At 45.9% G+C, this 16,519-nt stretch overlaps 1 protein-coding gene across 1 annotated transcript in view; it reads left to right on the forward strand.

Moving 5' to 3' along the window:
• The window catches only part of LOC100473014 (contactin-associated protein-like 3), a 205,717-nt gene that overhangs the window by 51,555 nt on the left and 137,643 nt on the right, over nt 1–16,519 (forward strand). The window contains 1 exon segment of the mRNA XM_034647088.1: nt 7,314–7,507. Coding sequence (XP_034502979.1) covers nt 7,314–7,507 — 194 coding nt within the window.

The raw sequence follows: 16,519 nt of genomic DNA on the forward strand, positions 1-16,519 counted from the left end.
GGGATTCCTGCTTCTGCCTCCTGAGGGTAGTTTGTTAGCTCTTTACCTGGGGGTTAGTTGGCACTCTCTCTCGAAGCCTGTGGTAGTTTTAGCTCATTGGTGCTTTTTTGGCAAGGCCACACTCCCTGGGTCATCTGCCCCTTGAGGGATGTGTCCCATGTCCCTTCCTGTCTCCCTGAAATCTGACCATGAGTCTCTCCTGGTTTCCGGCTGAGCAGTCAGGCCAGAGCCCTCCAGGACAGGTTTAATCTGCTCTTGCCAAGTTGACCTTCTGTTCAGATCCAGTTGGACTGTCATTGAACTTGGGTGTTCCATTTTGATGGCCGGTGGAGAATTCTGGGTCACTATGCCCAGGGGAAAAGAGCCTCTGACAGTTTTGTCCTGGCAACTTTGGCCCAGAAGTGACCGACCACATCCACTCACAGCTTATTGCCCAGAACCAGTCACATAGCCTCACCTAGCTGCAAGGGGACTGGTAGTGCCATCCTCCACGTGCCTGGAAGGGGGAAAGCAGGCAAGATTTGGCCAGCGATGTGACTGCACAGCCCCTATGAGCCGATCTCCTGGAGTTCCAATAGAAGCCAACCCAAATCCTGTCCTCTGCTTTTCGATCATTCTTTGCTTTCTTATCCCCTGGGGCTTCATTCCCAAGCAAGGTGTCTGACTCACCCTTCCACCACCCTGACTCGTCCTGCACTTCCTCTCTTCCCGAGTCCTCCGAGTTCCCACCTGGTCTTCCAACAGCAAGTCCCTGCACATTGTGATTCCTGTCTTCTGAGTCGTTCTTTGCCCTCCTTGCTTCTCTGAGGCTCAGTGGCATCATGCTCACTGGCTACCAGGATTTCCTGGAGAAAAGGGGTGAAAAACATAGCCCTTTAACTTTTCAGAATGATTTCTGTGTTTGTAAATCTGCAGAGTAAGCACCTCACGGCGGCCACAATCTTGCCAAGGAAGTTTTCATTTCTCTGCGAGTTAAGGAGTGCCTGTGGCCCACTTGGCAACTTCCCCCATGGCATGTGGAAGCCCTCCTAAGGGCTAAGGGCTGTCACATTCTAAAACAGTTGTCCAGCAAATTCTAGTCTGTTCCTTTTCAAAACAATTCACTTTATATATCACTCATAATATGCAGAGAGGTTCATAAAAGTTATGTAGTCAACAGCATGTACCTTTGACATATACCCTGATGTCTTTGGTCACTTCACCTACTAGTAAGCGTCATCCCTGTAGAGACCTTTTTTGTCCCATTCCCCCCTGCTCCGCTCCCATACTATTTCCAGGGTTTTCCATCCAGCCATGTTCAACTGCATTGCCCCTTCTAGGAATTTCCTTTTTTTTCTGCCCAGGGCCCCTGGCGAATGATGCACCAGCCAAGGTGACCTTCACCTGGTAAGGTCCAGGTAGCAATCTTTGACGAGGCCCCTGGGGTCCCTCATAGGTGCCATGTTGAAATCCACACGGGAGTCCCGAACTGCGTGTTTCACTTGTGACCCAGGAAGACCGTAGCCAGGAACAGAGGCTGCTGGGACCTCTCCGTGGGCCCTGCGGTCAGTGGCTCTGCTGCCGTGCACGTGAAGGGAGACCTGCTGGACTAGCGGCTGATGGGGAGATGGTGATCGAGGGGCTCCCTGTTCTCTCTTTCCTGTGACCCCTGCAGCCCGACTCTTGTTTCGTTGCCGTGTGTCCTCTAAGGAAATCAGGTGGAGCGGGCTTTGCTCCAGCACATTCAGGTGCTGTCCTTTGAAGCCCCCCACCCAGTGCTGCCCTTGTGATGCTCGGGCCTCACCCTTTTTGCATTCCTTATGATACTCTATTTCATACAGCAGGTAATCGGTATGCGACTCTTTTCATCGGAGGCTCGCACGGCCTGCTTACAAATTGTTATGAATTAAGCCAGACAACATCCTTACAGAAAATGCAAGTTTTAGCATCAATGGAATTTTTTTTCCAGAGGCATTTGGCTGACTGAGCCGTCACAAATGGATGGATAATTTAGTTGTCATGGTTTTATTCCCAAGCATCTCACCCTTGCATTTCCTGACACAATCCTCCACCATATTTAATTTTTTAAAAAGGAGACCTCACCTTGACAGCTGCAGCAGAGCATTGTGACGAGTGGTGGGGGCGGGGGAGCTGGCCTGGCCCCCTGACCTTCTGGGCGGCCGGGGCTCCCCACTGGGCTGCACGCGGCAGACGGAGGTACCTCAAGGATGGCCTGATACCCTGTCTGTTCTGCATAACTCAGGGGGCCTCTGTTGTGATGCTTCCATAGAATGAGGCCACATTCCAGAGCCGCACTCCTTATAAACACGGAGATTTCACGGGACATGGATCAGCTCAGTCACACACTTTATTCGGTCATAAATGAGGGATTTACGGCTTGTTTGGATTGTTACAGCCTTGCTGGGCAATTCTTGTGCTGTTTCTAAGGCGAGAAATTAGCAGAATCATCTTACAGTTTTGTCAGCGCAGAACTTCAAACGAGTAAGAGCCTCGGAGCAGCTCTGATCTCAGGGGTTCTTGACTATATGTTCTTTAAAACATGGTCAGGAATCTGTGTGAGAAAAGCAAAGCAAAACACACGGGATTGCCAGGTTTTTGTGTATTTTATGCAGAGAGAGCTGCAGTAGGAAAGGGGTGCTAAGGGCGTGGGAAGTTGTCCTGGGGAGGCTGCGCACTGCATCGGGGAGCACTGCACACATAAATGCTTAAGGGTGCTTTCTTGACCTCAGGATCACTGGCATTTAATACAAATCTCAGATTGACCAGCGTACACATTCTCATTTAACTTTTGAAGCGTCTGTTTACAAAGCCTAAAATGGCTTTGTAAGGGGTCTCTTGCATTGCACGTAGGAATCCAGTTTGCAATTAGGCAGCTGTGGCGGACTTTTCCCTTCTGGATGCACAGCGTGGGAAACGTCCGGTTCTACCCCGCTCAGGCTGCCAGCAGAGTGCAGGAAGCTCACGGGAAGGAAGGCAGAGTGCTCCTAGGCAAGGCTAGAGGCAGGGTTTCTGGGCCTCCTCCATCCTGACGGCCAGAAATGCTACCTGGAGACAGCTGGAATTGTGTCCTAAAGGGTCAGAGCCACAGCACGGGCTTTAATCCCCTCGGTGACATCGGCAGGGTCTGGTGCAGGCTTCAGCATGTCCAGCCCAAGGACCTCTCAGGGGGGAGGTCAGGGGGCCACCCATCCACAGATCCTGTCTGCCTGCTGGCCCCTCTTTCCTGGCGATGCCCGTCAGCTTCCTGGGGAAGGCAGCGATGGGCTCCTGCTTCTCTCCTGTTCTTCCTATCATGCTTGGCCCCGCCTGGAACTCAGAGTAAATCTTCTGTGGATTGAGGTGCGTGTAAGTGAGGAAAGAGCACCCATCGCTGGATGGGGTCCCATTTGAGACAATGGAGTCATGATCGTGGGGGGAAACTCCCCTTGGCAACAGTTGCCGCTTAGCCATTTATCTGCTCGGCATATAGAGGCCCTGAATGGGCAGGTCTGTTCACGTCACATTAACCCACTTGACTTTGCTTCCGTGAATGTCTTTTTTTTTTTCGCCAAATTCAAGTTAGTTAACATATAGCGTAGTATTCGTTTCAGGGTAGAGTTCAGTGATTCAGCAGTTGAGTTTAACACCCAGTGCTCCTTACGTCATGTGTCCCCCTTAATGCCCATCACCCAGTGACCCCATCCCCTCACCCCCTCCCTCCAGCAACCCTCAGTTTGCTCCCTAGAGTTGAGAGTCTCTTATGGTTTGCTGCCCTGGTACTTGTTGAAGCTTGAAGAAGGCAGAAGCTTTGGCTTTTCGCCCCCGGCTAATGTTCTCCGCGTAAAGCCAACAGTTTGTGAGAACGCATGCCCTGTGACCACCAGGAGCCGTGGTCACTGTCATCGTGATCAGTGGACAGAGTAATTAAGGCCCTGCTGAGAGTTTCCTGTTCAACCTTTCCTCTCCCCGAGGGACTGTCCCTGCCTGTGTCTGAGCCAGCCAAAGGCAGGGGAAGCAGTCACACAGGATTAACTAGAGACAAAAGCCTTCCGACAGATCGATGTAAAACACAGTCTGGTTGGTGGTAAGCGAACAATACTGAATAACTGATAAATTGCAGTGAGATGTTCTTAGAAGGGGTAGAGAACGAAAGGGAGACACGCTTTAGTAAAATACCCTCACAGGAACCTAAAATGATGTGTGTTCCTCATCGGCAGAGGAGAGACTGTCATGCCAGTCCTGCTTGCTGGGTGTGTGTGGGGGGGGTTGTGGGGTCACACGTGGGGCCTCAGGTGAGGTCCTCAGCACATCACACATGCACACCTTTAGTCTTTCTTCACGGTTTTACCTTTATCTGGTATGAAGTGGCAGGCGACAGACCCTTCAGTAATAAGGTGACTGGAAAGCTCAGTGCTNCTCAGCACATCACACATGCACACCTTTAGTCTTTCTTCACGGTTTTACCTTTATCTGGTATGAAGTGGCAGGTGACAGACCCTTCAGTAATAAGGTGACTGGAAAGCTCAGTGCTCAGACTGTGGCCCTTCACTCACCTAGAAGACACAGTGGTGACAGCCCGTTGTAACGGCCACTGTTCAGCGCATGGCAGCGGTTGGGAGGGAAAACACTGGGTGCTTAACACATCCTCCTGCCGAATCCTCCTTACAGCACTAACACACCACACTTTCCCAAGAGTGAGAAGGCTGTTTTGTGTGGGGTGACCTCCCAGGTACTAGAACTTTGTTCTGCACAAGTTGGGCCCCCTGGATAGGTTTTCCTTTGTGCACATTGTGACACTTTAATCAGGAAGGGGCGGAGGTGGGAGAGAGGCAGGTGGCAGTGGAAATTCACAGTCTGCGGTGCACACGGAGGGAAGGCCCAGCAGCCCACATCAGCACCGGCAGCGATCTGGGGATCCCGGGGGACCGTGTTATCCCGCCGAAGCAAACTGCCCCCTGGCATAGGGGATTCTGATGTTCCATCCCTTTACCACAGCCCCTAGTTAATCAAACAGCTCAATTTGCATACCAGCAGCACCTCGTCACCACAGGTAAGGGACAGGAGATGTTCAGGGTCTGTTACCTGCGGGTGTGGAAGGCTGGGTGGCAGGTGGGCAGCTGTGGGAGCTGTGCACCTGTGGGAGAGGCTGGTCCTGGGACAACGTGCTGGAGACACCATGATGTGTTTACTGAGTTGTGCTTCTCCGCACGGGTGATGCCATGCCGATGATACTTCCTGGCTTCAAGAAAGATTAAAATCGACAGGGCAAGATGACGAAATGCAAGCAAGCGTTATCATCAGTACCTTCCATAGAACTTTACCACCAACTAGGATGAGCTGGGATACAGGACATTAAGTAGTTTCTTGGAGATGTAAACTGACTCACTGAAAATTTCAAATGTGGAATCTCACATTAAAATGATCACCTAAATGCCAGTGCATAATTTTTATTTGTGTGACAATTATAAAATCACACCCAGTTGCAGAGTAATGTTCCTCGGACTGTTAGTTAGCTCTCAGCTAGAATACAGAAGGACCTCCATGCATCAACCGTTAGTAGGACCTTTGGACGAAACAGTAGAACTTGTCTTTAGAGGCAAGGAAAGACTGCAAAACTGTTACGGGTTAGAGGACACAGAGGGGACTCTGTCTAAACAGGATCCTGGTGCAGAAAAATGGAGTTAGTGGGAGAACTGGGGAAATCAAAATACGATTTGTCATTTCATTAGTACTGTACCTGTGTAAATACCTTAGTCTTGATACAAATCCCATGATGATGTAAGATGTTAGTTTTGGGGGAAACTGGGTGCAAAGTAGACAGGAATCCCCTATACCATGTTTGCAACTCTTCTGTCAATTGAAAGTTATTTCAGAATAAAAAGTTAAAAAATGCACCACAGAACAATCGAAGGGCAGTGTATTTTGGATTCTGGGTCAAAGGCAAAGGCATTGTGCTTTCGGTACACTGAGAGGAAAATTTGGAATATTTGAAAAAAGATTCATTGTGGGATCTGGGTAGAGAAAATGAGAAAAAGTCTGGGTTCTAGAGAAGTTGTAAGATTTAGACTTTACTAAAGCTTGTGCGTGAACACGTTGTGCTGCTAATGGAGGACGTGGTGACGTCCTCCTGGTGACACCCCCACATGCTGATGCAAGTGCCCCACTTCCATTTCCCTCTCAGCTGTCCTGTGACCATGTCACACACCTCCTGACATACACTCAGCCCTACCAGCGATAGCAAACCGAGTGTGGGTGTCAGTAAGAGCTCCTCACGAGAAGACGGTCAGTGTTGTCTGATGCATTAGACCTCATTACGAGCACCTCAAGTGAGGTGTCGGAACTGTGGGGGAAAATTGTTTTCAAAAACCCTTCTTGTCATATTGGGGATTACTTACATGAGTCGTGTTTCCTAGACATGGATAATTAGGAAAATACTGGTTCCGGAATGTGTTTCAAGCTTATTTTCCAATTTTTTATGCTTATTAACTTAAAACCAGCAAATTCAATGTGACATCTAAATCCAAATTCAGAACTCATGTTTCTGTGTCACCAGAAGAACAAAATATGTCAACAACACATCCTCGGGGGGCTCTAACTTTTCTGTTTCTCATCTGTTTCTCACTGGACAAAACAAAGCATTGTGATTTCTGCTCTGCAGCTCTTGTCTTGAATACCTGAGAACGTCCTTGTTATTCACTCGCTCTGGGTTCTCCCTCAGTCTCCCTGCTGCCTCTCAGAGCTCTCCCTCCCTGCCCAGAAAAACCGTCACCTCCACCCCTGCCACACTACATTTCAGGTCATTCTTTGAAATGTCTGTTTCTCGCATGAATCTGTAAGCATACTGAGTGTAGGGCTTGGCCATCACCGCTCTTCTTATCCCAACATTCAGTATGGCACTTCCTCGTGTTGGGATTCCAGAATTAAGCTTTTCTAGTTCTACCATGGTCTGAATATTTTCCTTTAGGTCCAGCCAAGGTAAGTCATACATCAAAGCCAGTAGAGACCTAGTCTCAAGCACGGATGTGGCAACATGGTGTTTGGCTGTCCGCCTGTTGCGTGGGACCGCTGGACACCAGAGTCAGGTTATGAGCTAAAAACCAAAGCAAGTAATGATGAATGTAGGATTCATCTGTTTACTTAATCCGTGGTTTTGAGTGTGTGTGTGTGTGTGTGTGTGCGCGCGTGCATGTGTGTAATTATGAGGGGTTATGTTCCAGAATTTGAAACTATGATTTTCATTAATTTTACTTATGATCCCATTCTTGCAGGATAATGTAGATCTTAGAGATTTCTTTCCCTTTACTATGTTTTCCTGTTTCTGTTTCCACTCAAAGGGGCTGGTGGCTGGTCTCCACTTGTGTCAGATAAATACCAGTGGCTGCAGATTGACCTTGGAGAGAGAATGGAGGTCACGGCTGTGGCCACCCAGGGAGGGTACGGGAGCTCCGACTGGGTGACCAGCTACATCCTCATGTTCAGTGACGGCGGGAGGAACTGGAAGCAGTATCGGCGAGAAGAAAGCATCTCGGTATGTTCCTTTGCTGAGAGCAGTCTGTCTGAGTATGGATTACACCAATTATTTCATGTTGCTGCAAATCTGTCGNGGGAGGAACTGGAAGCAGTATCGGCGAGAAGAAAGCATCTCGGTATGTTCCTTTGCTGAGAGCAGTCTGTCTAGTATGGATTACACCAATTATTTCATGTTGCTGCAAATCTGTCGGATCGAGTATAGAGACACAGCCTCCTGAAGTACTTGAAAATGTTTTCAAGTGAATATAAGACACGTGTGCCATTTTAAAATACTCTGCATGTATAATTTATGAAATAAGTAGAAGTAAAACAATTTTGTAATGTAGTGAAATATGGAAAATGTCTCCCCATTATTCCTTAACATAGGGTGAAATCGAGGGAATGGAGTCACATACAACCTACCGTACTTTCTGTTCCATAACCTGTAGCTGGTATCGCCTTGCTGTCGTTCAGTTACGTAAATTCACTTTTCTGAGTCTTCTGATTAAGTGAGATTTCTGAAAGACCCCAAACATTTAAAAATACATGTAATGGGCTGTCTTCCTATGGACCACGGTGTGTTGAGGGACACAGGCCTGGCTCCAGCAGGGACCTGGGTGCTTGTGTGGCCCCTGGTATGTAATTCTTGGGGGATAGGTCTCTGGGATTCTTTGGAATCCTAACTACTTTAAATTATATTACAGTGACATCGTTTCTGCTTCTGATTACATACACATGCTTCTCTGAGAAGAGTTAAATTTTGCTTGCCTGACATTTTGAATATTAAAATATATGAACTTTATTATATATTCAGCATTTTAAGTCTTCCAGTCGTAGTCTGCCCTGAATGGGGAGCTCTTAGAGTTCAGTATGGTAATCATCTGCTGTGTTTGCAGTTGGCTGATGGGGCAGTGGATGGAGGGGTATGGCCCAAAGATGATTTGTCATGTGGAGAAGGAATTACTTTCTTCTTATTCGTAAAAATTCACTTGGGGCGCTTTGGGGGGCTCAGTGGGTTGAGCTTCTGACTCTTGATTTCTGCTCAGGTCATGATCTCAGGGTCCTGAGATCCAGCTGGGTGTGGAGCTCTGCGCTGGGTGGGGGGTCTGCTTGAGATTCTCTCTCTCCCTCTGCTTGCTCCCTCTTCCCCACTCACAGGCACTCTCTGTCTCATGAATAAATAAGTCTTAAAAAAATACACTTGAGATGGTTGCCAGGAGCTAGGGCAAGGCAAGAATGGAGAATTACTGCTTAATGGGGACAGTTTCAGTTTATTAGATGAGAAAGCTCTGGAGATGCACGGTGGTGATGGCTGCACAGCAGTGTGATTGTTGACGCCATAGACTGCACGCTTACCAGCGGCCAGAGGGGTAAACTTTATATTACGACTATTTACCCACAATAAAAAATAGACAGTTTAGCTTCCATTTAATTTAGGCTAAGGATATTATGTAATTCTTAAAAAATTTTCTTGTCATGGTAAGAGGAAAAGTAGCAGCGAAAAAGCCGGTACTTGTTAGCTTGTAGCTTATCTATAACAGTAACAAGCAGCAAAATGACAATATTCGTTGGGTAACAAATTGGCCTCATCTGAACTTCCTTAGAACACTGTTACTTAGTATAACTCCATAGATTATGGTCTATTTCATTTTTTTATCTCTGGACCTCTTTGGAGTTCATCAAGAAATGTTGATTTAAATTGAAGTAAGAAGTAGTCAGCTGTGTAACACTAGGTAACAGAACAAAACAGGAGAGATGTGTGTTTTGGGGCCTGTCCGACTTAAATACCCTAAACAAGCAGTTGGCAAGTGTGTGATCAGAAGTAGACATTGATGTTGACTGTCAAGAACTCCAGGTCCAAACCAGGATTAGGATCAACATTAGTTGAGAATGAATAACAGTTAAAGCTTAACGAAGCATCCACTTTCATAGAGAACTTTTGTTCCGAATTAAATCTTGTTTTTCGAAGTCAGGTAACTGATCGCGAATGCATGCTTATTCTTAGTTGTATTATCAAGGTTCATATATTTTTTACTCCCATCCCACCCCCAATACATGGTTGAGAAATTGTGGCAATTCCTGTTTTTCAGCTAAGCAGCTTGGGGGGAACCATATCTAATCATCACCATTTGACACCTTGTTTAAAGGAGCCCAGGGGAAGTAAGGGTCAAGAACAGTGGCGTTATCGATCCTAGACCACGCAGGTGAGGACGGATGCTTGGACCCGTCAGTCCTACCAGCCGTCACACAGTCCAGACTGTTGTGGTGGCCTTCCTCCCAAGCTGGGGAGCTCGCTTATAGAGACCCACCTTCCCCCTCTGCGTCCCCAGCACTTTCTGGTGCCTGGACCTGAGCAGAGGGTTGGTAAATGTTCACTAGATGAATGCACGGGTGGACTCTGCCTTCTGGCAGGACGCTTCTCTTGAGCTCCCTGCTCTGCACGGCTCTGAAGCCCTTTGTCTCAGCTGCGGGGCTCTTGAAGCTCCAAGTGCAGACACTCCTTCTGCATGGGGTCTCCTTTAGGAAAGGGGCTCATCCTTGCATTTCTTCAGCCATTGCCACAGCTGAACTGAATTACTCTCTCTGTGCCCGGCTGTGTACACGGCTGACTCTGACCACAGTAAGCCTCACTAGTGGATAATCATATTATACTGACGGTTTCTTGAAGACGGTCAGCTGACGTGGCTGCTCTTCGTCAGAAAGCACAGACCCTCCCAGAGGCTCTGCCCATTCTTCAGGGGGTGGTTTTATCTGTGGATTGCTGCCATTATTTTGAGAATGAATTTAAGATTCTAAATAATTTCCTTGAAATATTTACACTCTTTATTAGCAAAAGTAATGTCATTTTCTTAGTTTTGTGCTACTACTGTCAAAAGTTACCAGGCACTCGGGGGCCCAATGCAGGCCAGAGCTATTAGGTCATGGTTTCTGCAGGTCTGAAGTCCAGTATATCTGGCTGGGTCCTCTGGGTAAGCAGTTGGCAGTGCTGCATTTTTTTCTCCTCCGAGGTGTCCGGAGATCCCCAAGGCCCTCCTCTGGTTCTGTGATTCGCTGGGGGGACTCACAGGTCCAGTGTGCAGTCATAAAACTATGATTTATACAGGATACAAAGCAAAATGAGTAAAGGAAAAAGGTACATGTGGTGAAGTCCGTAGGAAAGCAGGCATAAGCTTCCGTGAGTCCTCTCCAAGTGGAGACATAAGGATTGTGCTGAGTTCCCCCCAAAACAAGTTCTAGCAATCCACGTGTGGTGTTGTTAACCAGGGAGGCTCATTAGAGACTCAGCAGCCAGGGTATTTCTTGGGCGCTGGTCCCATAGGCACCCTCTGTGCAAGACCCCAACAAGGAAGACGGTTATAGAGTAGAAACTGCACTGTTGGCACAAACATTAGGCACACTGAGCCGCTCTCATTCTTAGGGTTTGGGGAATGGGCCAGCCTTGAGATTTGAATCAGTCTAGGTGATTTGGGAGTCCAGCCACACTGTGAAGAGGATGATTCAGGTGGTCTCCGGCTCGGCTGCGCCCAAGAGGGAGCCCCGCCCCCCCTTTCATGGGTTAGCTACTGGCGTGTGTTTCCCTGTATGGAAGGATGGGTTCGGAAGTCTGGGGAAGCATTCTGACTTGCCTGGCTCCGGCTGAGGGGCTGTTCGAGAACTCACATCTGTGGTTATTGGCCAAGTCCATGTCACCAGGTGGCTCCATCTGCCCCACACTAGGCACCGATGCCCCCACACTAGGCACCGATGCTCCTGGGCTGTGGGTGGAGCCATGTAAGGACCCAGCAGCCACCGTCATGGGCTGGTGTGGGCTAAGAAGGGAGGGATGCTGGGAGGGCCATACTTTCAAATTTCCTATTCTTCCTCTCTCTTTATGATCCTTTGCTTTCTTTTATATTTCTCTGCTTTCCTCTGCCTGTATATCACATCTTTCTACCCCTGTCCTCCCCTTCTCTGCCAGAGAGGGGTCCTGGATTACCATGGGCCCTACAACTCAACAGGGGGCCCACAGTCCATCAGCATCACCTGGGATCTTGACAGAAATATGGAATTTCAGCCCCCACCCTGGCCTACTGGATCCAGATCTGCATTTTAGCAAGATTCCCAGAGGATCTCAGAAGTGGAGGCTGAAACGTGCCAAGTCCCATCTGCGGGAGAGATTGTTCTGCCCCTTAACTAACCTTACTTGCCAGGATCACAGGAGATCGTGCCCCTGCTGGAGGACGCAGCTTGTCCCATACACATGGTACCCTGAGCACCTGGTCCTCCCTGTCATGGGACCTTAGGAAGCTTGCTCCGTTGTCCTTTGGCTGCAGAGCACCCTCTTTCTCCCCAGTAGCCACCAGGCTAGTGGAGCAAAGTCCAGAGTATCTCCTCATTACTTGCATCAATAATAACGGCCAAGTGCTTTAAGTTAGTACCGTCTTTGAGAACTATAGTATTTCTTGAATCTGTACGTTTTGCATTAATTAGGGTTTTATTGTTTCGGTTATGAACTCATCAGAACTCAAATTCAGAGATTATTATCTCTGAGGAATTCAAGATTGGGCTGTTACTCAGAATGCACTGACAACTTAGAATTGCAGCGGATTTTTCTTCCTAGGCAGGATGTTTGTGTGAGAAAGGCACTCGTCTAAGAACAGACTGGTAAAATGCATTTGAAAAAAAAACAAGAGAAGAAATTATTTGAAATAAATAGAGGATCTAGTATAAAGAATTCTATTGAACAGATTTCTTTTGCTTGAAAAAATGTGCATCGGTAGGTCCTCGGATGAAAATAAAAGAGAAATAGCAAACCATTTGAAACTTTATTCTACTTTGGATAATTTACAACCTAAACCAAGAAGAGAATGTCGACTAATTAGCGAGGCTAATTAATATTGTATTGAAAGGCACAGCAACCTTATAGTGCTCTACAAAGCGAGAAAGGTGACTCCAAAGATTTAGGGTTGAAGAAATGACAAGAAAATATTGGAAACAAGACAGATGGGATGGGGGGGTGTTCGTTACATCTGGAGTTGTTTATTTTTTTGAGAGAAGGAGCTGATGCCTGTATAGAAAATATTCGCCTTCATAAATCCAGATCACAGGTACATGTGGGATTAGTTTTTAGGATACGTTTGAAACATGGCGTAACCATAAAACCCCCCAAATTTTGAATTCAGGTTTAAAAGAACCATAGTTACTTGGTATAAATAGAAAAATCATGAGACCCATACGTGATTTCAAAACGAAGAGGGATGGGAACGGTGTCCAATCGTAATAAGAACAACTTGAATTAGAAATAAGGAAGAGCGTTTGTGTGCAAGGAAGTAGGCACTCTGCTAAGTAGGAAGCTTTGCTGGGAGCCGAGGTGGAAATCCACCTGACACAGGTTCCTGTTAGTTCTGTCGTTTAAATCCATGTTGGTTTATTTCAGGTCTAGGCTCATACATTTATTATTGAGTTGATGACCAATTAGAGCCAAGTCATCCTCACATGGGCCATTACAGAAAGGGCCTGCAGGGTCTGCAAGGTCAGACATGGGGCTGTGCCAACACCAGGCTCACCAGTTCCAAGTTCAGCTCTGAGACCGATTGGTTTTTAGCAGAATGGGAGCAACCCTTGGATGATTTTGTTATCATCACTTCTATGCACTCAGCCTTGTTGGGGACATGGTGTCTCCCTTTTAACCACCCAGCTCATCACACACAGCCTATTGATCATCATGGCAGTGACTCTGTACCGTACTTCGCTGATTGCACTTACCGCCGTGCACCGCGATTGGATTTTCTGTACGTGTCTTCCCTTCTGGACTCTGAGAGCCCTTAGGTCAGCGATTGATCTCCGCAGAGGCCCAGGCCTATTATGGTTTCTCAATAAAGGGCTGTTGGATTGAATTAAGGGAAAGTTGCTGTTCTCAAATAGACATCAACCAGTTAGGTAGTTAAGGGTATGGAAACCTGAGCCAACATGGGCTGTTGCTTATGTAGTGGGAGGCTTTTGGGGCCAAATCTGAGAGTGAGAAGAAGTTTAATGCTGCTTCCCCACAATGGTGTACAAAGATGATGCCCTGTGGAGCCTAAGGTGGTCCCGGGTGCCTTTAACTGCAGGTCTCAGGGACAATAGAGATAAATGCTGGATTCCATCCGTGGAAAACTCTCAGAGTAGCTGAAAAGGTTGAGACAGAAGTGCATGAGCCATCAGAGCTGCAACCCCAAAGAACCAGGGGCTCCCCAGAGGCAGGGGGTCCTGTAACAACTGCCTTTGTCAGAGCTCCCTGCTTTATGTGCAGAACTAACTCCCTCCCTCCCTCCCTTCCTTCTTTGTCAATGACAACCCTCCCCAACCTGAAAAGCTTCACTCTGTTACTGAAATTGCTTAGACACTCCCTTCGTTCTCATTTCTCACACACTACTTTTACTCCATTCATTCATCTTGTGCCTATTTCACATTGGTTTGGAGTCAGGGGCTCTGGCTTGTTTCTCTCCATATATTTTGTACCTACTTCACTGCTTTGTAGAAGTCATGATTTGGCTCATTCGCATTGTCACATGCTATCAGGCTGGGAGGAATGGACGTGGTGGGCAAGTCGAATCTCAAATATGTCACAAGAGAAATCAGAGATCTGGAGATGTTTTAGTGATTACAACATCACTTTTCACATAACCAAGCACTTGCAGAGGTGGCGTTATTAGCGATACCTGGAAATTAGCATCTATTTTACAAAAAGGGTATATTGTAAACCATCATACGAATGGAGTATGGCAGAGTCATGAGGGAGATAGCTTTAAAAGTAGGATATTTTTTTATTTATTGAAAGAGCACAAAAATAAAAACGCCTTTTGTGTTAAGCAAGAAAAGTGAACGATGGAAAAATTAAATTCTTACAAAAATGTTTCTCCAGCAGCACAGTCATTGAAAGGATATACCGCTGAGCTGAGTCTGGGGGGCGGGGAGGGGGACGGAAGGCAGGGAAGCTCAGGGAGCATCTCTAGCAGGATCTCCGAGAAATTCTTCCCAGCCTCTTGCAGCTCGGGTAGCTCAGTTTCAGAGGATGTTGTGCTAATAGTTGGTCTCCGATGGAGAGACAATCAGCTGTACAAATTGTACAACTTGCACAGACACTGTAAATATACACAATGCATAAGTGTGATGTGTACTTTGGGCTGTCCGTGAAGGATTTCCTGGGCCTCTCACTTTGACATAAGAGGTTCAAAAGTGTCTTGGTGCCAGACTGATCGGGGTCTTGAGGATATGGTCCCTCAAGGAGGGGTAGTGATTGAGAACACTGTTGTGTTCACAGCTCCTGATAACTCCTTTGGCTTTATGCCCACCTGCAGTTAGAACAATTTTCTGCTTTTGATGCAGATCACATTTTATGCATTTGTATAGATAAAGGCAGCAATGAAATAAATAATAGTTTGCAAAAGAGGATGACAGGCTTTGAGTATTTAAAAAGATGTTAATGTCGCCAGTCTTAAAACTCTGAGATGTTGAGAATTTCTGATTAGCAATCCTCAAACTTTCCGCACAGTAAGGTCAGAGCATCAGTTGAGAAGCTGGATGTCCTCTAAATATGTTTAAAGGTCTCAGACTGAGAGAAATATTGGTATAGACCGGGGGTCTGCCAACTTTTTCTATAAAGGGATAGATAACAAGTATTTTCAGTGTTGCAGGCCATACTATGTCTGCTGTGACTACTTAACTCTTCTATTGTGTGAAAGCAGTCACAGGCATTATGTAATGAGTAAGTGTGGCTGTGTTCTAGTAAAACTTTATTCACAAAAGTATTCAGCCGGCTGTATTTGGGTCTGGGCTACAGGTTGCTTGATCGCTGGTTTAGTCCATTTTGCATCTATTTATGGCAAGGTAGGGATCTGGGTTTATTTATTTTTTTTCCGGATGGCTACCTAGTCCTTCCAGTATCATTTGTTGAACAGTATTAAGCAGGGAATAGTGTTAACACCGATATAAAATAGATATAAAATAGATGCCCATTCACCAATCTGAAATAGAGCGACGCTTCTCACGTTTCTGTCATGAGGGTCCTGTGGGTGAGTTGTTTTCATAAATGTGCTGTGTTACTTCGGCAAAATGCAGTCTTTCCCCTTATTGTTTGTTTATCTCCAGGTTCAGTTTTCAACTTGTACTTCTGCCTTATTTCAGAACTTGTCTCAGAGAGAATCAATTTGGGGTTTCCCTTACCTTTGAGAATATAGAGGGCTTTTTAAAAGCACTTATTCCACGGGACCTTAACATTCCTCTCTGTCCTTAACATTCTCAAGTTATTAAGTGCATTCAGATAGAGGAGGAAATAATACAAGAGGCATAAAAATTAGAAATGAAGATAAAGTATCATTATATGGTCTTTGAGAACATAAGAAAATCTCCTGGGAAATAATTTAAAAAAATAAAATAACTCAGCAATGTACCTCCTTATGAAAGTAATTTCCAAAATTAATTAATTTCTCTTCGTACCTATGTAAGTAATTAGCTAAAAGATAAAGGAACCATGGACTTCATTTATAATGGAATCACAAACAATAAAATAGACAAGAAATGCTCCAAAAAAATATTTAAAACACCATTAAGGGGCATAAAAGAAAAGTGGGATTAATCCCTATCCTTGGGTATCAAGACTTGATAATGTAATGATGTATGCCCATCCTAAACTAACCCTGAAATCAAATGAGGTCTTTCTAAATTTAATCTTTAAATGTTTGCATGCAGAAATAGACACAGCAATTGGTGAAAAGAAAAGTATTAAAAGGAATTATTCCTGTTAAGTTAGTAAAATGCCTTGCAAAGCTTAAATCTAGCTGTTTGAAACTACCTAATATTAATACTGTTTATATTAGCATATTAATGCAAAGATTAGTGAAGGAACATAATAAGATTCATTAATAAATATATTTACAGTATTAGCATAAAATAAATGTGGCATTTCAAATCAATGACAAAAAAATGGATTATTCAATAAATGATACTGGGACAACCTGGAAAAATAAATAAAGCTGGGTCCCTATTTTATACCTTAAACAGATACAATTCA

The sequence above is a fragment of the Ailuropoda melanoleuca genome, chromosome 17, assembly GCF_002007445.2.
Source record: "Ailuropoda melanoleuca isolate Jingjing chromosome 17, ASM200744v2, whole genome shotgun sequence".
Taxonomy (NCBI): domain Eukaryota; kingdom Metazoa; phylum Chordata; class Mammalia; order Carnivora; family Ursidae; genus Ailuropoda; species Ailuropoda melanoleuca.